This window comes from Dreissena polymorpha, chromosome 7, assembly GCF_020536995.1.
Source record: "Dreissena polymorpha isolate Duluth1 chromosome 7, UMN_Dpol_1.0, whole genome shotgun sequence".
Taxonomy (NCBI): Eukaryota; Metazoa; Mollusca; class Bivalvia; order Myida; family Dreissenidae; genus Dreissena; species Dreissena polymorpha.
In genome coordinates this window covers 26,816,409-26,842,587 of record NC_068361.1, presented here as the reverse complement: position 1 = coordinate 26,842,587, position 26,179 = coordinate 26,816,409, and the positions used below count along the sequence as shown (strand labels likewise).

General features: G+C 39.6%; 1 protein-coding gene across 43 annotated transcripts in view; it reads right to left on the bottom strand.

Moving 5' to 3' along the window:
- Positions 1-398: 398 nt before the first annotated feature.
- The window catches only part of LOC127837051 (cell surface glycoprotein 1-like), a 42,474-nt gene continuing 16,693 nt past the window's right edge, over positions 399-26,179 (bottom strand). The window contains exons 5-20 of one of the 43 annotated variants that reach the window (XM_052363816.1): positions 21,861-21,992; positions 20,875-21,006; positions 20,452-20,583; positions 19,552-19,683; positions 18,566-18,697; positions 18,143-18,274; positions 17,243-17,374; positions 16,257-16,388; positions 15,834-15,965; positions 14,934-15,065; positions 13,966-14,079; positions 11,932-12,063; positions 10,794-10,925; positions 9,654-9,785; positions 8,859-8,933; positions 399-7,135 (exon numbers count right to left, since the gene is read on the bottom strand). In XM_052363816.1, coding sequence (XP_052219776.1) covers positions 6,918-7,135; positions 8,859-8,933; positions 9,654-9,785; positions 10,794-10,925; positions 11,932-12,063; positions 13,966-14,079; positions 14,934-15,065; positions 15,834-15,965; positions 16,257-16,388; positions 17,243-17,374; positions 18,143-18,274; positions 18,566-18,697; positions 19,552-19,683; positions 20,452-20,583; positions 20,875-21,006; positions 21,861-21,992 — 2,123 coding nt within the window. In that variant the 3' untranslated portion in view covers positions 399-6,917. The remainder of the gene's footprint in view (positions 7,136-8,858; positions 8,934-9,653; positions 9,786-10,793; positions 10,926-11,931; positions 12,064-13,965; positions 14,080-14,933; positions 15,066-15,833; positions 15,966-16,256; positions 16,389-17,242; positions 17,375-18,142; positions 18,275-18,565; positions 18,698-19,551; positions 19,684-20,451; positions 20,584-20,874; positions 21,007-21,860; positions 21,993-26,179) is intronic. The other 42 variants (XM_052363831.1, XM_052363829.1, XM_052363817.1 and 39 more) reach the window with 42 other exon arrangements.

The window sequence follows — 26,179 nt, the reverse complement described above, 5'->3', positions numbered from 1 at the left end:
TGTTTTAATTAGTTGCGGCATCGATATTATGAAATTCAATGACGGCCAAGGTACTTCTCAGAAATGGAGTCACACAAATAATTTAATTGTCGTTCAGACAATGGATAAATATATGGTTTCATACAGGCAATTTATCAGTTCACTGAAAATGGTTGTCTTTAACTTAGACAATATCCATAGGAAAGGCTATACGTACAGAGCCGTACGGCAAACCTATTGTCTACCCGTACGGGGCCGTGCGGCTAGCCTCTTGTCTAGCCGTACGACTAGCCACTGTAAAATGTATAGTTATTTCATTTTCATTTTACAAATGTCTTTAAAAATATATTTAAATTTTCTCTATCATGGAAGTGTCATTTATTCATACAACACATGACAAATTATAACAACAATATATGTTAAAATTATCTGACCCTTGTCAGACGTTTTATTATGAAACTAATAAATGATATGCATGATTGTCAGATTGTGAAATGCTCAATTCAAGTATTATATAAGAGATAAATGGTGACGGACCCATGACAAACAAATAATTGGAGATAGTAGTAACAATCCATCATAAGTTGCAGTACGAACTAAATGATTATCATGAAAATAAAAACTGATTTAACAAGCAAATTCGTTGAATTGATATCCCCCGCCATTATACTTCTGGATACAAGTTATGGCTCTGGACACACAAAAAAAGCATTTTTTTCAAATACAAAGGGTCATAACTCCGCTATTAATCAAGGATGTACAATGCCATTTGGCGTGCATCATCCTCTTATCCATATATATATACTCGTACCAAGTTTCAATGAAATCTGCTAAAGCACTTCCAAGATATGGTTCCGGACACAAAAGTGCCGGACGGACAGACGGAAAGACGGACAATGCCAAATTAATATCCCTCCGCTGTTGGCGGGGGATCACAAAAATTAAGCAAAATTAATTACATACACAACAAGATGCGTTTGTGAAACCCAATGCCCCGTATATAACGTTTGACCTTGAAGGATGACCTTGACCCTTCACCACTCAAAATGTGCAGCTCCATGAGATACACATGCATGTCAAATATAAAATTGCTAGCTTCAATATTGCAGAAGTAACATAACATGAGCAATTTTGACCCATATATTTGACCTTGAAGGATGACCTTGACCTTTCACCACTCAAAATGTGCAGCTCTATGAGATACATATGCATGCCAAATATCAAGTTGCTATCTTCAATAGTGCAAACGTATTCATAAAATAAGCGATTTGGGCCACATATATTTAACCTCTGACCTTGAAGGATGACTTTGACCTTTCAACACTCAAAATTTGCAGCTCCATGAGATACACATGCATGCCAAATTTCAAGTTGCTATCTTCAATATTGCAAAAGTATTAATAAAATAAGCGATTTGGGCCACATATATTTGACCTCTGACCTTGAAGGATGACCTTGACCTTTCACCACTAAAAATGTGCAGCTCAATGAGATACACATGCTTGGCAAATATCAAGTTGCTATCTTCAATATTGCAAAAGAATTCATAAAATGAGCGATTTTGGCCACATATATTTGACCTCTGACCTTGAAGGATGACCTTGACCTTTCACCAATGATAATGTGCAGCTTCAGGAGATGCATTTGCATGCCAAATATCAAGTTGCTACTTTCAATATTGCAAAATGTTAAAGTTGGCATAAACAGACCAACCAACCAATCAACAGACCGACAGAGCAAAAACAACATGTCCCCCACTACTATAGTGGGGGACATAAAAATAGACTGATCCTACAAGCAAACCCCATATTTACACAGAACAATGTCTGAATTGACATAAATTTGGACAAAAAACATGCATTTTCCTGGATTTGAAGCACAGACCTTTTGATTGCAAACAACAGTCTTACTTACTAAGACATTTCTGAAAATTACACGTTGCCAGCAAAGTACATTTTTAAATCAGATATGCAATGTCATGTCCTTACCAAATTGTACTAGAGCTGTTTTCACTTCGAGTTTGCAAACAGCCTTAAAATATAAACTAAACACTAGAAAAGAATCTTTAACAAGGGCTGTTTGTAAAACAAGCATGCCCCCCATATGGGCTGTCCGTTGTAGTGGCAGCCATTGTGTGAATACGTTTTTTGTCACTGTGACCTTGACCTTTGACCTAGTGACCTGAAAATCAATAGGGGTCATCTGTGAGTCACGATCAATGTACCTATGAAGCGTCATGATCCTAGGCAAAAGCGTTCTTGAGTTATCATCCGAAAATCATTTTACTATTTCGGGTCACCGTGACCTTGACCTTGTGACCTCAAAATCAATAAGGGTCATCTGTGAGTCATGATCAATCTACCTGTGAAGTTTCATGATCCTAGGCATATGCGTTCTTGAGTTATCATCTGAAAACCATTTTACTATTTCGGGTCACCGTGACCTTGACCTTTGACCTAGTGACCTCAAAATCAATAGGGGTCATCTGCAAGTCATGATCAATCTAGCCATGAAGTTTCATGATCCTAGGCGTATGAATTTTTGAGTTATCATCCGGAAACCATTTTACTATTTTGGGTCACCGTGACCTTGACCTTTGACCTCAAAATCAATAGGGGTCATCTGCGAGTCATGATCAATGTACCTATGGAGTTTCATGATCCTAGGCCCAAGCGTTCTTGAGTTATCGTCTGACAACCACCTGGTGGACGGACCGACAAACTGACATACCGACAGACCGACCGACATGAGCAAAGCAATATACCCCCTCTTCTTCGAAGGGGGGCATAATGAGATAAAAGTGCACTTACAAAATCAAAGTCTTTCATTTTGAAAACCAATAGACAGAATTATAACATATAAAAAGTATACAATCTTCAGTACACTGATCAACAAATTAAAACATTTTAAATCATACAATTTGCATAAAATTCAAAGCTTGATATCTCAAAAACTTATCCACAATATTGAAAGATATTAAGAATCTTACAATCTGCATCATAACTAAAGCTCAATATCTTATAAAACTGATTGACTAAACTGCAACATTTTACAAATTATTTAATCTACAAAAAATGAAAAACTTCATATTTCAAAATTCAACCGACAGCATTGACACATATTTAGAATCATACAAAGTTAAAGCTTCAAATGTCAACTTGAAATGAGTCCAAAGTACACGGACTTTAGTGAAACACTGGTAAGGGACTAAAAAGGCAGTTAACAACAAGAGCTGTGTTCGTAAAACACAATCCCCCTTACTGCGCCGCTTTGAAGCCATATATTCGACCTATGACATTGAATTATGACCTTGACCTTTCACCACTCAAAATGTGCAGCTCCATGAGATACACATGCTTGCCAAATATGAAGTTGCTATCTTCAATATTGCAAAAGTATTCATAAAATGAGCGATTTTGGCCACATATATTTGACCTCTGACCTTGACCTTTCAGAAAATTAAAATGTGCAGCTCTATGAGATACATATGCATGCCAAATATCAAGTTGCTATCTTCAATATTGCAAAAGTTATTGCAAATGTTAAAGTTGGCGTAAACAGATAAACCAACCAACCAACAGACAGGACAAAAACAATATGTCCCCCACTACTATAGTGAGGGACATAAAAATAGACTGAACCTTCAAGCAAACCCCAAATTTACATAGAACAATGTCTGAATCGCCATAAATTTGGACAAAAAACATGCATTACCCTGTATTTGAAGCACAGACCTTTTGATTGCAAACAACAGTCTTACTAAGACATTTCAGAAAATTACACGTTGCCAGCAAAGTACATTTTAAAATCAGATATGCAATGTCATGTCCTTACCAAATTGTAATAGAACTGTTTTCACTTCGAGTTTGCAAACAGCCTTAAAATATAAACTAAACACTAGAAAAGAATCTTTCAGGAGATAAAAGTGCACTTACAAAATCAAAGTCTTTCATTTTGAAAACCAATAGACAGAATTAAAACATAAAAATTATGCAATCTTCATTACACTGATCAACACCATTAAAACATTTTAAAATCATACAATTTGCATAAAACTCAAAGCTTGATATCTCAAAAACTTATCCACAATATTGAAAGATATTAAGAATCTTACAATCTGCATCATAACTAAAGCTCAATATCTTATAAAACTGATTGACGAAACTGCAACATTTTACAAATTATTTAATCTACAAAAAATGTAAAACTTCATATTTCAAAATTCAACTGACAGCATTGACACATATTTAGAATCATACAAAGTTAAAGCTTCAAATGTCAACGTGAAAAACACATCCAAGATATCATTTAAACTAATATACTGACAAAGTTTCAAGAAGATTCATAAGTCCATATAAGGAAAAATGCCCCGCCCACTGGTGGCCATGTTTTTCTTAGCAACTGGAACCAATTTCAAACTTGTCCAAATATCATTGGGACAAATCTTCTGACAAAGTGTCATGATGATCGTACAATAAATATGGCTTCTAGAGTTTTAACAGGGTTTTACTTTAGCCATATAAGGAAAAATACCACGCCCCCTTAGTGGCCATGTTTTTCCACCAACTAGAACCATTTTTGAACTCATCCAAGATATCATTAGGACAAATCATCTGACCAAGTTTCATAATAATCGGAAAATAAATGTGGCCTACAGAGTGTTTACAATGTTTTAGTAAAGCATGATACATAACCATATTAGGAAAAATGCCCCGCCCCCTGGTGGCCATGTTTTTTAAGCAAACGAAACTATTTTTGAACTAATCCAAGATATCATTAGGACAAATCTTCTGACCAAGTTTCATGAAGATAAGAAAATAAATGTGGCCTATAGAGTGTTAACAAAGTTTTACTATAGCCATATAAGGTAAAATGCCCCACCCCCTGGCGGACATGTTTTTCAACCAACCAGCATCATTTTTTAACTTGTCTACGATATTTTTTGGGATGAATATTCTGACCAAGTTTCATGAAGATCGGAAAATAAATGTGGCCTCAAGAGTGTTAACAAGATTTTACTATAGCCATATATAGCCATATAAGGAAAAATGCCCCGCCCTTTGGCAGCCATGTTTTTCAAGCAAACGTAAGCATTTTCAGCTCGTCTAAGATATCATTGAGACCAAACTTCTGACCAAATTTCATGAAGAATGGACAATAAATGTGGCCTCTAGAGTGTTAGCAATGTTTAACTAAAGACATAAGGAAAACTCCCCCGCCCCTTGGCGGCCATGTTTTTTCACTGATCTGGACCATTTTCAAACTCGTCCAAAATATAAATAAAACCAATGTTTTGACCAAGTTTCATGATGATTAGGCAAACATTTTGACTTCTAAAGTGTTCACAAGGTTTCTCTATAGCCATATAAGGAAAACTGCCCCGCCCCTGGCGGCCATGTTTTTCAACGGACCGGAACCAATTTTTAACTAAACCAAAATATCATTTAGACAAACATTTTGACAAAGTTACATGAAGATTGGACTTCTACAGTGTTCACAAGTTTTTTTGTTGTTTTTTTGACCTAGTGACCTAATTTTTGACCCAGCATGACCCAGTTTCGAACTCAGTCGAGGTATCAATGTGACAAATGTTCTGCAAAATTTCATGAAGATCAGACAATAAATGTGGCATCTAGAGTGTTCACAAGGCAAAATGTTGACGACATACAACGCACAACGGACAAAAGGCAATCACAAAAGCTCACCATGAGCATGTTGCACTCAGGTGAGCTCAAAAGTTATGGCCAATTTTAAAGTTTTCAGACGGACGGACAGAAGCAATATATTTAACATTTAACCTTGAAGGATTACCTTGACCTTCACTTTTCACCACTCAATATGTGCAGCTTCACAAGATGCACATGCATGCCAACTGGAGCTTTGTCACAGACGTGACATATACCCCCACATAACGCATTGACACAGACTATTTTGTATGCTGTCTTCACAAAACAAGATAATACAATTTATGGCGATTTTTTAAGAATCATTATGCCATTATCATTTATAGCCATTTTTACCTTTGAACTCTTGAATTGTTTCACATGACAAGCCTTCCAATGACTTTGAACAAAATTGATGTACAGAGTCATTTTAAAATCTTACAATGAATGACATATTTATGGCCCAGACAAGATAATTTATTGCCATTTTTGACCTTTGAACTAAAACTACAACTTTGAGTTTGAAGATATCGACGTAATTCTTTCGCGCGACACACTGTCAAATGATGGTGAACAAAAGAGCCAACGATTTTAAAATCGCACAATAAACAACATAGTTATTGCCCAGACAAGCTCAATTATGGCCATTTTTTACCTTTAAACTCAAATTGTGCCCTTGTTCTTGGAAATATCGACGTAATTCTTTCGCCCGACACACTGTTCAATGATGGTGAACAAATGTGCCAAATGATTTTAAAATCTCACAATAAAAAACAAAGCTATGGCCCGGACAAGCATTTGACCTTTGAACTCCCAAGTGTGACCTTGACCTTTGAGATATTGACGTAATTTCTTTTAACGCGACACACCGTTCCATGATGGTGAACAAATGTACCGAGTCATTTAAAAATGTAACGATAAATAACATAGCTATGGTCCGTACAAACTTACAGTTTAAAACATACTAAGTGACCCCATGACCTAGTTTTTGACCTGGCATGACCCATATTCAAACTTGATCTAGACATTATCTACATACAACTACTGACCAAGTTTGGTGAAGATCGGATGAAATATCGGGACAGACCGACAAACGTGACTCCTATATAGCCCCCATTACCAATTGTAATAGGGGTATAAATATCAAGTTGCTATGTTCAATATTGAAAAAGTTATGGCCATATAAGTTTTCGGCCAGATGGACAGACTGACTGACTGACGGACAGTTCAACTGCTATATGCCACCCTACCAGGGGCATAAACATATTCCACAGTTCAACAATTCTTTTTCCATTTTTGTTTTTCCATAATAATGTTATGGACCCTTGCCCTTATCTGGGCCACTGTTCTTCCGGTAAGTATTTTTAGGGACCCCATTATTTTTGAGCCAGATGGCATTTTTTTTTCTCTTAATTCATCTCTAAAAAAGTTCATGAAACATATGTTCTCTTCGCTGGCCCACTTTCGTTTCATTCCTTTTCTTGTCCCTGTCCCTAAAACAAGAATAGATATAAAAAATAAAATAGCAATGAGTATCATGTCAGTGTTTTTTTCAGTTTTGGGGAAAAGGGGTCGGGTCCCCTGAGAGGGGGATAATTCACGTGTAAAAGGGGAAATTTCAATGCTAAGCAAGTAACATACAAAATCAAGTTGTAACACCATAATTCACCATACACAGAGAGAAAAACATTATTCCAACTTTTTTTGTCATCAACATGTTATGTTTATGTTCAAAGATCAACATTTTTTGGCTTTTCTGTGAATTATTTAAACGAGGTATTGATTAAAATTGAACTACACTTCCAAGAGGGGAAATTTTCAAATATTTTTGGGAAAAATATACACTCTAAGCAGCAAACTCATTTGTTCAGTGACTGTAAGCCCTTTATTTTGTTGACTTTTCTACTGAATTGATCCTTGCACACAAAGTATCAACATAAGTCAGTGTTCTGCCGTGGATGCGCCCTTGTGTTATTGTCGCAAAAAACAAATATTTGTCCCCACCCGTTTTCTGTATATGGGTCCGCGGGCGCACATGAATTAGAAATAAAAACTAATCGATTCAATTTGTAAGTCGGTAAAGTAATCGAGTGAATGTGTAACCAGAACAAACTATTTCATTGGACATGACGTCATTTCGCAGCCAATGGTTAATTTATTTAATATTAACACTCTATTTCATTGGTAAGTTGAGATTATAACAACCAATCAGATATCAAGGAAATTTCCGAACCTATCAAAATGGCTTAAAGTGACAGGCCAAAGAAAACAAAATCCATTTTTTTTTTTTTCCTCCGGCAAGTAAAATTAGAAAATATGACAATAATATTAACAACCCAACAGAGTCTTCCCAAGTCCCAACATCGTTTAGCAATTACGAAAAAAGTCTGCCCCTAAACGTACATTCCAAGAAAATTGGCTTCAAAAATGTCCTTGGTCACTGTTTGACAACAACAAAATGACATGCAGATTGTGCATAAAGTAAAAAAGAAAACGCCTTTACTATCGGTATTTCTAATTATCGAACAAGTACTTTGACATGCGGAGTCCAATGACCATAAATTTTTTCAAAGTTTTGTAAATATGTTGACAACTGTTTGACAGTGTTAAAAAGTTTTTTGAATGTTCCAGTTTTAATAACAATGTTACAACCTGACTGTAAGAAGTTTAAGCACGTTTAAAAGTTCAAGTTAAAGGTTATTAGTTTCCACACATTTAATTCTGCTACAAAAATATTTCTGTGTCCCCATATTTTTTCTTTTTGTCCCCACTTTTGTAATCCTAAAGGGTCCCCAACAGTAAAATTTCACAGCAGAACACTGCAAGTGATACAATGATTGAATATTGTAGAGCAAGGTTTTCCTGATAAAAATGCACAAAACCTGAACATGTTAGGAGGTAAAATGAACTAACTGAAACTGTTTTAACACCAGTTTAAACCAATTTTTCACACATATAAGAACTGACAGTTCGCAGAACTATCATTTCTTGGAAGAACAAGTACTAAACATTAACTTTCATAGCAAACTGCCTACTTTGTACTTTACAAGGACTTTTACAAGCACATTGTTGTAACCCTGTAGATCACAGAGGAGGTCGTCTAGAGCATCACACTTGACTTGGACTACTCATTTACTTTAATACAGTCATGACATAAGACTCTGTCACATAATGATAGAAAATGCAGAGAAACCCGTCTTCAAATTTAGTTCATACCTTGAGGATTTGGCTGCCTCATTTCATCATGGGTCAGACTGGCTGGCCCTTCACTGGCAGCAGTTGACATGGACTCTGAAAGAACCAAAGTGAAACCTGTAGATTGCATATGATCAGCACAGTCAACACTGGCATGTTGTATCATGAGAGGCTCTGACTCCTGTACAGATTCTAGACTGTGGGTGTCTTCAACAGTTGCCTCAATGACTGTAAACATATAATGTCAACAGTGGGGTCTTGTATGTCTATTATCCATTGGTGGATCTTGCTGAAATCTATAGAAAACATGCATGCCCCCCATATGGGCTGTCCGTTGTAGTGGCAGCCATTGTGTGAATACGTTTTTTGTCACTGTGACCTTGACCTTTGACCTAGTGACCTGATAATCAATAGGGGTCATCTGCAAGTCACGATCAATGTACCTATGAAGTGTCATGATCCTAGGCAAAAGCGTTCTTGAGTTATCATCGGAAAATCATTTTACTATTTCGGGTCACCGTGACCTTGACCTTTTGACCTCAAAATCAATAGGGGTCATCTGCAAGTCATGATCAATGTACCTATGATGTTTCATGATCCTAGGCCCAAGCGTTCTTGAGTAATCGTATGACAACCACCTGGTGGACAGACGGACCGATCGACATGAGCAAAGCAATATACCCCCTCTTCTTCGAAGGGTGGCATAAATATATATTGGCTTGGACAACAGAAAATTGTACTAGAATATATAGTCTACAGTTGGGTCATGTCTTTATCATCAATAGATGGGCCTTTATTATATGACAACAGAAATACCATGGGTCAGACTGGCTGGCTCTTCACTTGGCTCCCTCCTATCATGGGTCAGACTGGCTGGCTCTTCACTTGGCTCCCTCCTATCATGGGTCAGACTGCCTGGCTCTTCACTGTCAGCAGTTGACATGGACTCTGAAAGAACCAAAGTGAAACCTGTAGATTGCATATGATCAGCACAGTCAACACTGGCATGTTGTATCATGAGAGGCTCCGACTCCTGTATAGATTCTAGACTGTGGGTGTCTTCAACAGTTGCCTCAATGCCTGTAAACATATAATGTCAACAGTGGGGTCTTGTATGTCTATTATCCATTGGTGGGTCTTGCTGAAATCTATAGAAAACATGCATGCCCCCCATATGGGCTGTCCGTTGTAGTGGCAGCCGTTGTGTGAATACGTTTTTTGTCACTGTGACCTTGACCTTTGACCTAGTGACCTGAAAATCAATAGGGGTCATCTGCGAGTTACGATCGATGTACTTATGAAGTGTCATGATCCTAGGCAAAAGCGTTCTTGAGTTATCATCCGAAAATCATTTTACTATTTCGGGTCACCGTGACCTTGACCTTTGACCTTGTGACCTCAAAATCAATAGGGGTCATCTGCGAGTCATGATCAATCTACCTATGAAGTTTCATGATCCTAGGCATATGCTTTCTTGAGTTATCATCCGAAAACCATTTTACTATTTCGGGTCACCGTGACCTTGACCTTTGACCTAGTGACATCAAAATCAATAGGGGTCATCTGCGAGTAATGATCAATCTACCCATGAAGTTTATGATCCTAGCCGTATGCGTTCTTGAGTTATCATCCGGAAACCATTTTACTATTTCGGGTCACCGTGACCTTGACCTTTGACCTCAAAATCAATAGGGGTCATCTGCAAGTCATGATCAATGTACCTATGATGTTTCATGATCCTAGGCCCAAGCGTTCTTGAGTAATCGTATGACAACCACCTGGTGGACAGACGGACCGATCGACATGAGCAAAGCAATATACCCCCTCTTCTTCGAAGGGTGGCATAAATATATATTGGCTTGGACAACAGAAAATTGTACTAGAATATATAGTCTACAGTTGGGTCATGTCTTTATCATCAATAGATGGGCCTTTATTATATGACAACAGAAATACCATGGGTCAGACTGGCTGGCTCTTCACTTGGCTCCCTCCTATCATGGGTCAGACTGGCTGGCTCTTCACTTGGCTCCCTCCTATCATGGGTCAGACTGCCTGGCTCTTCACTGTCAGCAGTTGACATGGACTCTGAAAGAACCAAAGTGAAACCTGTAGATTGCATATGATCAGCACAGTCAACACTGGCATGTTGTATCATGAGAGGCTCCGACTCCTGTATAGATTCTAGACTGTGGGTGTCTTCAACAGTTGCCTCAATGCCTGTAAACATATAATGTCAACAGTGGGGTCTTGTATGTCTATTATCCATTGGTGGGTCTTGCTGAAATCTATAGAAAACATGCATGCCCCCCATATGGGCTGTCCGTTGTAGTGGCAGCCGTTGTGTGAATACGTTTTTTGTCACTGTGACCTTGACCTTTGACCTAGTGACCTGAAAATCAATAGGGGTCATCTGCGAGTTACGATCGATGTACTTATGAAGTGTCATGATCCTAGGCAAAAGCGTTCTTGAGTTATCATCCGAAAATCATTTTACTATTCGGGTCACCGTGACCTTGACCTTTGACCTTGTGACCTCAAAATCAATAGGGGTCATCTGCGAGTCATGATCAATCTACCTATGAAGTTTCATGATCCTAGGCATATGCTTTCTTGAGTTATCATCCGAAAACCATTTTACTATTTCGGGTCACCGTGACCTTGACCTTTGACCTAGTGACATCAAAATCAATAGGGGTCATCTGCGAGTAATGATCAATCTACCCATGAAGTTTATGATCCTAGCCGTATGCGTTCTTGAGTTATCATCCGGAAACCATTTTACTATTTCGGGTCACCGTGACCTTGACCTTTGACCTCAAAATCTATAGGGGTCATCTGCGAGTAATGATCAATCTACCCATGAAGTTTCATGATCCTAGGCGTATGCGTTCTTGAGTTATCATCCAGAAACCATTTTACTATTTCGGGTCACTGTGACCTTGACCTTTGACCTAGTGACCTCAAAATCAATAGGGGTCATCTGCGAGTCATGATCAATCTACTGACAAATTGTACTAGAATATATAGTCTACAGTTGGGTCATGTCTTTATCATCAATAGGTGGGCCTTTATTCTATGATAACAGAAATACCATGGGTCAGACTGGCTGGCTCTTCACTTGGCTTCCTCCTATCATGGCTCAGACTGGCTGGCTCTTCACTTGGCTCCCTCCTATCATGGGTCAGACTGCCTGGCTCTTCACTGTCAGCAGTTGACATGGACTCTGAAAGAACCAAAGTGAAACCTGTAGATTGCATTCGATCAGCACAGTTAACACTGGCCTGTTGTATCATGAGAGGCTCTGACTCCTGTATAGTTGCCTCAATGCCTGTAAGCATATAATGTCAACAGTGGGGTCTTGTATGTCTATTATCCATTGGTGGGTCTTGCTGAAATCTATAGAAACAAGGGCTGTTTGTAAAACATGCATGCCCCACATATGGGCTGTCCGTTGTACTGGCAGCCATTGTGTGAATACGACTTTTGTCACTGTGACCTTGACCTTTGACCTAGTGACCTGAAAATCAATAGGGGTCATCTGCAAGTCACGATCAATGTACCTATGAAGTGTCATGATCCTAGGCAAAAGCGTTCTTGAGTTATCATTCGAAAATCATTTGACTATTTCGGGTCACTGTGACCTTGACCTTTGACCATGTGACCTCAAAATCTATAGGGTTCATCTACGAGTCATGATCAATCTACCCATGAAGTTTCATGATCCTAGGCGTATGCGTTCTTGAGTTATAATCCGGAAACCATTTTACAATATCGATCACCGTGACCTTGACCTAGTGACCTCAAAATCAATAGGGGTCATCTGCAAGTCATGATCAATGTACCTATGATGTTTCATGATCCTAGGCCCAAGCGTTCTTGAGTTATCGTATGACAACCACCTGGTGGACGGACGGACCGATCGACATGAGCAAGCAATATACCCCCCTCTTCTTCGAAGGGTGGCATAAATATATATTGGCTTGGACAACAGAAAAATTGTACTAGAATATATAGTCTACAGTTGGGTCATGTCTTTATCATCAATAGGTGGGCCTTTATTATGAACGTCTCGATGAGGTACTGATGTAGAAGAAAATCAATACATACATTAGAGACCCGAACAAATTCATGAGCCACATTCTGGGTCGTAACGTAACAAGGGCCGTAACGGTAAAGATTTTAATTACATTTGTACTTAGCAGAGTTCCGAAGTACAGTCTATTACAAGATAAATCTGAGCCGATTTTAAAAAACGTATAGCAAATTTTGTAATTTAATGACGACCTGCTCCATGAAGTTTACTTTCAGTTTAGAGCCGCCGTGATCAGTAACATTTTTGTGTTTGCATCCGATTTGAATGTTCTCCAAAAAATATAATAATAAATTCACATGTCTACTCAATAGCTATGTATTTTAAGAACACATTTCGCGAGAATTTCTCACGAAAAATGACATGTACAATGTTTAAATCAAAGTTTTAAGCTGTGATTAAAAGTTTCAAAAACACCCAATGCGCCCTTTTCAAGAGAATCTCCGTGCAAAATGCCCTTTTTTCAAGTCATGCGCCATGCCCCTCTGCCTTTCTAGATGAAACACTACAAGCTAACTCCAATATAACCCCCTAAACTTCGTTTGTGGGGGTATAATAAAATCATTCTCAAAAGTTAAATAATATCTTTTGTAGTTGTAGATTATTCGGGTATTAATCCTCTCATTTCACAAATAAACTGTTCATAACAGATGAGATGGCAAGCATAAATGCCTTAATGAACACAAAATATTTTGCATGTTGTCTTCACAAAAAACAGCCCAAACCATGCTCAATGTTAAAAACGCACTAAGTGACCCCGTGACCTAGTTTTTGATCCGGCATGACCCATATTCACACTTCACCTAGGTATCCTCTAGATACAACATCTGACCGAAGATCGGATGAATACAACTTGAATTAGAGAGCGGACACTTAATACAGACGGACCGACCGACAGACCAACAGACAAGTTTGGCGAAGATTAGATGAAAACAACTTGAATTAGAGGGTGGACACTTAATACGAACCGACCGACAAGTTCACTCCTATATACATCCCTAAACTTTGTTTGTGGGGGTATAATTGCATTTATACCTTGAGGATTTGGCTCCCTTCTATCATGGCTCAGACTGGCTGGCTCTTCACTTGGCTCCCTCCTATCATGGGTCACACTGCCTGGCTCTTCACTGTCAGCAGTTGACATGGACTCTGAAAGAACCAAAGTGAAACCTGTAGATTGCATTTGATCAGCACAGTTAACACTGGCCTGTTGTATCATAAGAGGCTCTGACTCCTGTATAGTTGCCTCAATGCCTGTAAGCATATAATGTCAACAGTGGGGTCTTGTATGTCTATTATCCATTGGTGGGTCTTGCTGAAATCTATAGAAACAAGGGCTGTTTGTAAAACATGCATGCCCCACATATGGGCTGTCCGTTGTACTGGCAGCCATTGTGTGAATACGACTTTTGTCACTGTGACCTTGACCTTTGACCTAGTGACCTGAAAATCAATAGGGGTCATCTGCAAGTCACGATCAATGTACCTATGAAGTGTCATGATCCTAGGCAAAAGCGTTCTTGAGTTATCATTCGAAAATCATTTGACTATTTCGGGTCACTGTGACCTTGACCTTTGACAATGTGACCTCAAAATCTATAGGGTTCATCTGCGAGTCATGATCAATCTACCCGTGAAGTTTCATGATCCTAGGCGTATGCGTTCTTGAGTTATAATCCGGAAACCATTTTACAATTTTGATCACCGTGACCTTGACCTAGTGACCTCAAAATCAATAGGGGTCATCTGCAAGTCATGATCAATGTACCTATGATGTTTCATGATCCTAGGCCCAAGCGTTCTTGAGTTATCGTATGACAACCACCTGGTGGACGGACGGACCGATCGACATGAGCAAAGCAATATACCCCCTCTTCTTCGAAGGGTGGCATAAATATATATTGGCTTGGACAACAGAAAATTGTACTAGAATATATAGTCTACAGTTGGGTCATGTCTTTATCATCAATAGGTGGGCCTTTATTATATGATAATAGAAATACCATGGGTCAGACTGGCTGGCTCTTCACTTGGCTCCCTCCTATCATGGGTCAGACTGGCTGGCTCTTCACTTGGCTCCCTCCTATCATGGGTCAGACTGCCTGGCTCTTCACTGTCAGCAGTTGACATGGACTCTGAAAGAACCAAAGTGAAACCTGTAGATTGCATTTGATCAGCACAGTTAACACTGGCCTGTTGTATCATGAGAGGCTCTGACTCCTGTATAGTTGCCTCAATGCCTGTAAGCATATAATGTCAACAGTGGGGTCTTGTATGTCTATTATCCATTGGTGGGTCTTGCTGAAATCTATAGAAACAAGGGCTGTTTGTAAAACATGCATGCCCCACATATGGGCTGTCCGTTGTACTGGCAGCCATTGTGTGAATACGACTTTTGTCACTGTGACCTTGACCTTTGACCTAGTGACCTGAAAATCAATAGGGGTCATCTGCAAGTCACGATCAATGTACCTATGAAGTGTCATGATCCTAGGCAAAAGCGTTCTTGAGTTATCATTCGAAAATCATTTGACTATTTCGGGTCACTGTGACCTTGACCTTTTCTTGAGTTATAATCCGGAAACCATTTTACAATTTCGATCACCGTGACCTTGACCTAGTGACCTCAAAATCAATAGGGGTCATCTGCAAGTCATGATCAATGTACCTATGATGTTTCATGATCCTAGGCCCAAGCGTTCTTGAGTTATCGTATGACAACCACCTGGTGGACGGACGGACCGATCGACATGAGCAAAGCAATATACCCCCTCTTCTTCGAAGGGTGGCATAAATATATATTGGCTTGGACAACAGAAAATTGTACTAGAATATATAGTCTACAGTTGGGTCATGTCTTTATCATCAATAGGTGGGCCTTTATTATATGATAATAGAAATACCATGGGTCAGACTGGCTGGCTCTTCACTTGGCTCCCTTCTATCATGGGTCAGACTGGCTGGCTCTTCACTTGGCTCCCTCCTATCATGGGTCAGACTGCCTGGCTCTTCACTGTCAGCAGTGGACATGGACTCTGAAAGAACCAAAGTGAAACCTGTAGATTGCATTTGATCAGCACAGTTAACACTGGCCTGTTGTATCATGAGAGGCTCTGACTCCTGTATAGTTGCCTCAATGCCTGTAAGCATATAATGTCAACAGTGGGGTCTTGTATGTCTATTATCCATTGGTGGGTCTTGCTGAAATCTATAGAAAATATATATTGGCTTGGACAACAGAAAATTGTACTAGAATATATAGTCTACAGTTGGGTCATGTCTTTATCATCAATAGGTGGGCCTTTATTCTATGATAACAGAAATACCATGGGTCAGACTGGCTGGCTCTTCACTTGGCTTCCTCCTATCATGGCTCAGACTGGCTGGCTCTTCACTTGGCTCCCTCCTATCATGGGTCAGACTGCCTGGCTCTTCACTGTCAGCAGTTGACATGGACTCTGAAAGAACCAAAGTGAAACCTGTAGATTGCATTTGATCAGCACAGTTAACACTGGCCTGTTGTATCATGAGAGGCTCTGACTCCTGTATAGTTGCCTCAATGCCTGTAAGCACATAATGTCAACAGTGGGGTCTTGTATGTCTATTATCCATTGGTGGGTCTTGCTGAAATCTATAGAAACAAGGGCTGTTTGTAAAACATGCATGCCCCACATATGGGCTGTCCGTTGTACTGGCAGCCATTGTGTGAATACGACTTTTGTCACTGTGACCTTGACCTTTGTACTAGTGACCTGAAAATCAATAGGGGTCATCTGCAAGTCACGATCAATGTACCTATGAAGTGTCATGATCCTAGGCAAAAGCGTTCTTGAGTTATCATTCGAAAATCATTTGACTATTTCGGGTCACTGTGACCTTGACCTTTGACCATGTGACCTCAAAATCTATAGGGTTCATCTGCGAGTCATGATCAATCTACCCATGAAGTTTCATGATCCTAGGCGTATGCGTTCTTGAGTTATAATCCGGAAACCATTTTACAATTTCGATCACCGTGACCTTGACCTAGTGACCTCAAAATCAATAGGGGTCATCTGCAAGTCATGATCAATGTACCTATGATGTTTCATGATCCTAGGCCCAAGCGTTCTTGAGTTATCGTATGACAACCACCTGGTGGACGGACGGACCGATCGACATGAGCAAAGCAATATACCCCCTCTTCTTCGAAGGGTGGCATAAATATATATTGGCTTGGACAACAGAAAATTGTACTAGAATATATAGTCTTCAGTTGGGTCATGTCTTTATCATCAATAGGTGGGCCTTTATTATATGATAATAGAAATACCATGGGTCAGACTGGCTGGCTCTTCACTTGGCTCCCTCCTATCATGGGTCAGACTGGCTGGCTCTTCACTTGGCTCCCTCCTATCATGGGTCAGACTGCCTGGCTCTTCACTGTCAGCAGTTGACATGGACTCTGAAAGAACCAAAGTGAAACCTGTAGATTGCATTTGATCAGCACAGTTAACACTGGCCTGTTGTATCATGAGAGGCTCTGACTCCTGTATAGTTGCCTCAATGCCTGTAAGCATATAATGTCAACAGTGGGGTCTTGTATGTCTATTATCCATTGGTGGGTCTTGCTGAAATCTATAGAAACAAGGGCTGTTTGTAAAACATGCATGCCCCACATATGGGCTGTCCGTTGTACTGGCAGCCATTGTGTGAATACGACTTTTGTCACTGTGACCTTGACCTTTGACCTAGTGACCTGAAAATCAGTAGGGGTCATCTGCAAGTCACGATCAATGTACCTATGAAGTGTCATGATCCTAGGCAAAAGCGTTCTTGAGTTATCATTCGAAAATCATTTGACTATTTCGGGTCACTGTGACCTTGACCTTTTCTTGAGTTATAATCCGGAAACCATTTTACAATTTCGATCACCGTGACCTTGACCTAGTGACCTCAAAATCAATAGGGGTCATCTGCAAGTCATGATCAATGTACCTATGATGTTTCATGATCCTAGGCCCAAGCGTTCTTGAGTTATCGTATGACAACCACCTGGTGGACGGACGGACCGATCGACATGAGCAAAGCAATATACCCCCTCTTCTTCGAAGGGTGGCATAAATATATATTGGCTTGGACAACAGAAAATTGTACTAGAATATATAGTCTACAGTTGGGTCATGTCTTTATCATCAATAGGTGGGCCTTTATTATATGATAATAGAAATACCATGGGTCAGACTGGCTGGCTCTTCACTTGGCTCCCTTCTATCATGGGTCAGACTGGCTGGCTCTTCACTTGGCTCCCTCCTATCATGGGTCAGACTGCCTGGCTCTTCACTGTCAGCAGTTGACATGGACTCTGAAAGAACCAAAGTGAAACCTGTAGATTGCATTTGATCAGCACAGTTAACACTGGCCTGTTGTATCATGAGAGGCTCTGACTCCTGTATAGTTGCCTCAATGCCTGTAAGCATATAATGTCAACAGTGGGGTCTTGTATGTCTATTATCCATTGGTGGGTCTTGCTGAAATCTATAGAAAATATATATTGGCTTGGACAACAGAAAATTGTACTAGAATATATAGTCTACAGTTGGGTCATGTCTTTATCATCAATAGGTGGGCCTTTATTCTATGATAACAGAAATACCATGGGTCAGACTGGCTGGCTCTTCACTTGGCTTCCTCCTATCATGGCTCAGACTGGCTGGCTCTTCACTTGGCTCCCTCCTATCATGGGTCAGACTGCCTGGCTCTTCACTGTCAGCAGTTGACATGGACTCTGAAAGAACCAAAGTGAAACCTGTAGATTGCATTTGATCAGCACAGTTAACACTGGCCTGTTGTATCATGAGAGGCTCTGACTCCTGTATAGTTGCCTCAATGCCTGTAAGCACATAATGTCAACAGTGGGGTCTTGTATGTCTATTATCCATTGGTGGGTCTTGCTGAAATCTATAGAAACAAGGGCTGTTTGTAAAACATGCATGCCCCACATATGGGCTGTCCGTTGTACTGGCAGCCATTGTGTGAATACGACTTTTGTCACTGTGACCTTGACCTTTGTACTAGTGACCTGAAAATCAATAGGGGTCATCTGCAAGTCACGATCAATGTACCTATGAAGTGTCATGATCCTAGGCAAAAGCGTTCTTGAGTTATCATTCGAAAATCATTTGACTATTTCGGGTCACTGTGACCTTGACCTTTGACCATGTGACCTCAAAATCTATAGGGTTCATCTGCGAGTCATGATCAATCTACCCATGAAGTTTCATGATCCTAGGCGTATGCGTTCTTGAGTTATAATCCGGAAACCATTTTACAATTTCGATCACCGTGACCTTGACCTAGTGACCTCAAAATCAATAGGGGTCATCTGCAAGTCATGATCAATGTACCTATGATGTTTCATGATCCTAGGCCCAAGCGTTCTTGAGTTATCGTATGACAACCACCTGGTGGACGGACGGACCGATCGACATGAGCAAAGCAATATACCCCCTCTTCTTCGAAGGGTGGCATAAATATATATTGGCTTGGACAACAGAAAATTGTACTAGAATATATAGTCTTCAGTTGGGTCATGTCTTTATCATCAATAGGTGGGCCTTTATTATATGATAATAGAAATACCATGGGTCAGACTGGCTGGCTCTTCACTTGGCTCCCTCCTATCATGGGTCAGACTGGCTGGCTCTTCACTTGGCTCCCTCCTATCATGGGTCAGACTGCCTGGCTCTTCACTGTCAGCAGTTGACATGGACTCTGAAAGAACCAAAGTGAAACCTGTAGATTGCATTTGATCAGCACAGTTAACACTGGCCTGTTGTATCATGAGAGGCTCTGACTCCTGTATAGTTGCCTCAATGCCTGTAAGCATATAATGTCAACAGTGGGGTCTTGTATGTCTATTATCCATTGGTGGGTCTTGCTGAAATCTATAGAAACAAGGGCTGTTTGTAAAACATGCATGCCCCACATATGGGCTGTCCGTTGTACTGGCAGCCATTGTGTGAATACGACTTTTGTCACTGTGACCTTGACCTTTGACCTAGTGACCTGAAAATCAATAGGGGTCATCTGCAAGTCACGATCAATGTACCTATGAAGTGTCATGATCCTAGGCAAAAGCGTTCTTGAGTTATCATTCGAAAATCATTTGACTATTTCGGGTCACTGTGACCTTGACCTTTTCTTGAGTTATAATCCGGAAACCATTTTACAATTTCGATCACCGTGACCTTGACCTAGTGACCTCAAAATCAATAGGGGTCATCTGCAAGTCATGATCAATGTACCTATGATGTTTCATGATCCTAGGCCCAAGCGTTCTTGAGTTATCGTATGACAACCACCTGGTGGACGGACGGACCGATCGACATGAGCAAAGCAATATACCCCCTCTTCTTCGAAGGGTGGCATAAATATATATTGGCTTGGACAACAGAAAATTGTACTAGAATATATAGTCTACAGTTGGGTCATGTCTTTATCATCAATAGGTGGGCCTTTATTATATGATAATAGAAATACCATGGGTCAGACTGGCTGGCTCTTCACTTGGCTCCCTTCTATCATGGGTCAGACTGGCTGGCTCTTCACTTGGCTCCCTCCTATCATGGGTCAGACTGCCTGGCTCTTCACTGTCAGCAGTTGACATGGACTCTGAAAGAACCAAAGTGAAACCTGTAGATTGCATTTGATCAGCACAGTTAACACTGGCCTGTTGTATCATGAGAGGCTCTGACTCCTGTATAGTTGCCTCAATGCCTGTAAGCATATAATGTCAACAGTGGGGTCTTGTATGTCTATTATCCATTGGTGGGTCTTGCTGAAATCTATAGAAAATATATATTGGCTTGGACAACAGAAAATTGTACTAGAATATATAGTCTACAGTTGGGTCATGTCTTTATCATCAATAGGTGGGCCTTTATTCTATGATAACAGAAATACCATGGGTCAGACTGGCTGGCTCTTCACTTGGCTTCCTCCTATCATGGCTCAGACTGGCTGGCTCTTCACTTGGCTCCCTCCTATCATGGGTCAGACTGCCTGGCTCTTCACTGTCAGCAGTTGACATGGACTCTGAAAGAACCAAAGTGAAACCTGTAGATTGCATTTGATCAGCACAGTTAACACTGGCCTGTTGTATCATGAGAGGCTCTGACTCCTGTATAGTTGCCTCAATGCCTGTAAGCATATAATGTCAACAGTGGGGTCTTGTATGTCTATTATCCATTGGTGGGTCTTGCTGAAATCTATAGAAACAAGGGCTGTTTGTAAAACATGCATGCCCCACATATGGGCTGTCCGTTGTACTGGCAGCCATTGTGTGAATACGACTTTTGTCACTGTGACCTTGACCTTTGACCTAGTGACCTGAAAATCAATAGGGGTCATCTGCAAGTCACGATCAATGTACCTATGAAGTGTCATGATCCTAGGCAAAAGCGTTCTTGAGTTATCATTCGAAAATCATTTGACTATTTCGGGTCACTGTGACCTTGACCTTTGACCATGTGACCTCAAAATCTATAGGGTTCATCTGCGAGTCATGATCAATCTACCCATGAAGTTTTATGATCCTAGGCGTATGCGTTCTTGAGTTATAATCCGGAAACCATTTTACAATTTCGATCACCGTGACCTTGACCTAGTGACCTAAAAATCAATAGGGGTCATCTGCAAGTCATGATCAATGTACCTATGATGTTTCATGATCCTAGGCCCAAGCGTTCTTGAGTTATCGTATGACAACCACCTGGTGGACGGACGGACCGATCGACATGAGCAAAGCAATATACCCCCTCTTCTTCGAAGGGTGGCATAAATATATATTGGCTTGGACAACAGAAAATTGTACTAGAATATATAGTCTTCAGTTGGGTCATGTCTTTATCATCAATAGGTGGGCCTTTATTATATGATAATAGAAATACCATGGGTCAGACTGGCTGGCTCTTCACTTGGCTCCCTCCTATCATGGGTCAGACTGGCTGGCTCTTCACTTGGCTCCCTCCTATCATGGGTCAGACTGCCTGGCTCTTCACTGTCAGCAGTTGACATGGACTCTGAAAGAACCAAAGTGAAACCTGTAGATTGCATTTGATCAGCACAGTTAACACTGGCCTGTTGTATCATGAGAGGCTCTGACTCCTGTATAGTTGCCTCAATGCCTGTAAGCATATAATGTCAACAGTGGGGTCTTGTATGTCTATTATCCATTGGTGGGTCTTGCTGAAATCTATAGAAACAAGGGCTGTTTGTAAAACATGCATGCCCCACATATGGGCTGTCCGTTGTACTGGCAGCCATTGTGTGAATACGACTTTTGTCACTGTGACCTTGACCTTTGACCTAGTGACCTGAAAATCAATAGGGGTCATCTGCAAGTCACGATCAATGTACCTATGAAGTGTCATGATCCTAGGCAAAAGCGTTCTTGAGTTATCATTCGAAAATCATTTGACTATTTCGGGTCACTGTGACCTTGACCTTGTGACCTCAAAATCAATAGGGGTCATCTGCGAGTCATGATCAATCTACCTATGAAGTTTCATGATCCTAGGCATATGGGTTCTTGAGTAATCATCCGAAAATCATTTTACTATTTACTATTTACATAAAAATCAATATGGTACATGCCATATAAGGAAGTCATAGTATTTCCAACCAATCAGCCTCAACCCTGCTCAGGTAGTATATGACATATTTTGCAGGGCTACCTGAGGGGAGACGATGTATGAGGGATATACGAATCTGTATATCCACCTCATTAACTAATCAAATAGCATCAAATTTATTCAAAGTATTTTAAATATAAATACATGTATATAGTCAACAGTTGTGTCTAATTATCCATTGAAATCTACATAAAAAGTATATTGGATAGGACAACAGCAGTTTTGCTGTTATGTATATACATATATAGTCAACAGTTGGGTCTCGTCATTATTATCCATTGATGGGTCTTTCTGATATCTACAGAAAAAGTATATTGGGTAGGAAAACAGCAGTTTTGCTGTTAAGTATATATATATATATATATATACATTTTGTTTAATGTTGGGTCTCCACATTTTTATCCTTAAGTGTATCATTTTTGAAATATATATAGTTATAAGTAGGGTCTTGTCTTATTTTCGGGTAGATGATCAGAGTTAGAACCACACCTATTTAGGGCATTCTGTCAAAAATGACTAAGTTATTGAATGTTTTTATAATACACCTCCATAATGCATGTGTATACTCTACGCGACCCGTGATTTTTGCATACATCTCTCTTCACTGCGATCTATGCAGCGTGACAAATCGAGCTGATTCCGAGCAAATTTGACCCCAGGGGCATAATTTGAACAAATTTGAAAGAGGTTCACCACATGAACATTCCTGAGAAATTTCATCAGAAATGGACCAGTAGTTTAGGAGAAGATGTTTAAAGAAAAAATTAAGGCAAGCACGCACGGACGCACACACGACGGACCATGACATAAGACCCGCTGGCCTTTGACCCGGGGAAGGGTCAAATTTGACCCCAGTAGCATAATTTGAACAAAGTAAGTAGAGAACTATTACATGTCACTACATACCAAATTTGGTAGACCAAGGCCCTATGGTTATGGACAAGAAGATTTGTAAAATTTGCACAAAATAGACTTTAAATAAGCATTTGTTCAATTTTGTGACCCCCGGCGCAGGGTCAAATTTGACCCTTGGGGCATAATTTGAAGAAATTTGGTAGAGGACTATGAGATGTCTCTACATACCCAATTTGATAACCCTAGGCCCAATGGTTATGGACAACAAAATAGGGGTTATATAAGCAAATTTTCAATTTTGTGATCCCGGGGGCGGGTCAAATTTGACCCCAGGGGAATAATTTGAACAAATTTGAAAGAGGTTCACCCAAGGAACATTCCTGAGAAATTTCATCAGAATTGGACCAATACTTTAGAAGAAGATGTTTAAAGAAAAAGTTAACGCACACACGGACGCACGACGGACACAGGACCATGACATAAGCCCCGCTGGCCAGATGGAGCTAAAAATAAATATATATTTATTTTTTTAGGTGGATTTTTTTTTACCAGAAAGGGGAAACAAACAGCCTAGTTCGGCGTCTGTCATAGAAGGTAAAAAACCCGTTTCTAAAATGGGACCCAGCAATACTTCTTATAGGACCCAACAATATTTCTTATATGGTACCTGACAATATTTCTTACAATGCTTATTATACATGGGACCCAACAATGTTTCGTATATGGGACCCAACAATACTTCTAATACAGGACCAAACAATATTTCTTATATGGTACCTGACAATATTTCTTACAATACTTCTTATATGGGACTTATATGGGACCCAACAATATTACTTATACGAGACCCGAAAATTAGTGTAAACATGTTTATTTCTTATATGGGACCCTACAATGTTTATTACTTGTAAGAGGCCCAACAATTCTTATTACATGTATTTAGGCAGAAATATTGCAATAATAAAGCTTCAAACAAGGATACATTGTAAACAACCTAATAAATAAATATTCTGCCCATTGGGAATTGGCAAAAATGACTTCGCAAACTGGAAATCTGAAATTGGAAATTCTGCAATCTGGTACAAGATGGCGAAGATCACAGCTTAATTGCTTTATTCGTCCATATAACAGATTTTAATGGCATAGAGGTTAAACGACTTTCGACAGCTCATTGGTGCTAATCTGTTGTGTAATGTCAATAAAGGTGTGAAAAACTCGCAAGTCATGTTTATAACTATCAGAGCAGTATGTGTAAGAAAAATAAATGAATTAATCCAGGCAATTTATTTCGTGCTTATGCAGTGCAACTGTTAACAGATATTCACTTTCATTTTAACCCATTATCAGAAAGTACCACTCAAAATGTGCAGCTCCATGAAAAACACATACATGCCAAATATGAAGTAGCTATCTTCAATATAGCAAAAGTGATTGCAAAATGTTAAAGTTGGCACAAACAGACCAACAGGGGAAAATCCATATGTCCCCCACTATAGTGAATGGGAACATAACAAATAAAATGGGCTGGGTGGTGGTGGGGGGGGAGGGGGGTATAGTGTAAGGGTGTGGTGGTCATTTATAAGGTGGGGGGGGGGAGTCTATTGTGGTATGTCAGTTAAGAGTTGTTTTGTCAAATTATCAGTCAAATCTAATCATAAATAAAGAAGTTATGGCAATTTTAGCAAAATTAAATAATTTGACCTTGAGAGTCAAGGTCATTCAAAGGTCAAGGTAAAATTCAACTTGCCAGGTACAGTACCCTCATGATAGCATGAAAGTATTTGAAGTTTAGAATCAATAACCTTGATACTTTAGAAGTAAAATGGATCTAAACACAAAATTCACATAACTTAACCAAATCTTCAATTTTCTAAGCATAAAGGGCCCATAATTCCGTCAGAATGCCAGTCAGAGTTGCATGACTTTGCCTGCACAGTCCCCTTATGATAGTTAATAAGTGTTGCAAGTATGAAAGCAATAGCTTTGATACTTACGGAATAACGTGGACAAAACACAAAACTTAACCAAATTTTCAATTTTCTAAGTATAAAAAGGGCACATAATTCTGTCAAAATGCACGCCAGAGTTATCTAACTTTGCCTGCCCAGTCCCCTCATGATAGTGAGTAAGTGTACCAAGTTTGAATGCAAAAGCATTGATACTTAATGAGAAAAGTGGACCTAAATCAGTGGGTTTTCAGCACTGTCTGCGCCTCCGGAAAACGGAGGCACTCCCAAAGCAAACGGACCCGATCCCAAACCAAAATATAAAAAAAAAATCCCAACTTCCAAATAAAAATTTATTTTTTTTCTTTAAAGAATGAAGTGTCTTATAACTTGTGTGACTAACCAGTGTTTGTTTTGGTAAAAAATATCTGCTATAAGGTTTTGACTGTTCAGTTCTTATCTCAGAGTGTAACTGTAACTAATAAACAAAATGCAGTACTTGAATAAACGTTGAACATGCCCAATATTGCATCTGTTTATATAAAGAAGACAAAATAACAAATAAAAACAAATTTATTTGTTAAACTTCTGAATTATTTAAGCATGATATATTGATATTATTCACTATTTTTTCCCAAATGAGCTGTTTCATCAAAGCAAAATTTCACAAAATGGCCAATTGTGTCGATAAAAAATTCCCAATTTGGTCAGACTCCTTTTCCCAAAATAGGCAGAAAAACCCCTGTAAATGCAAAACTTAATCGGACGCCTACG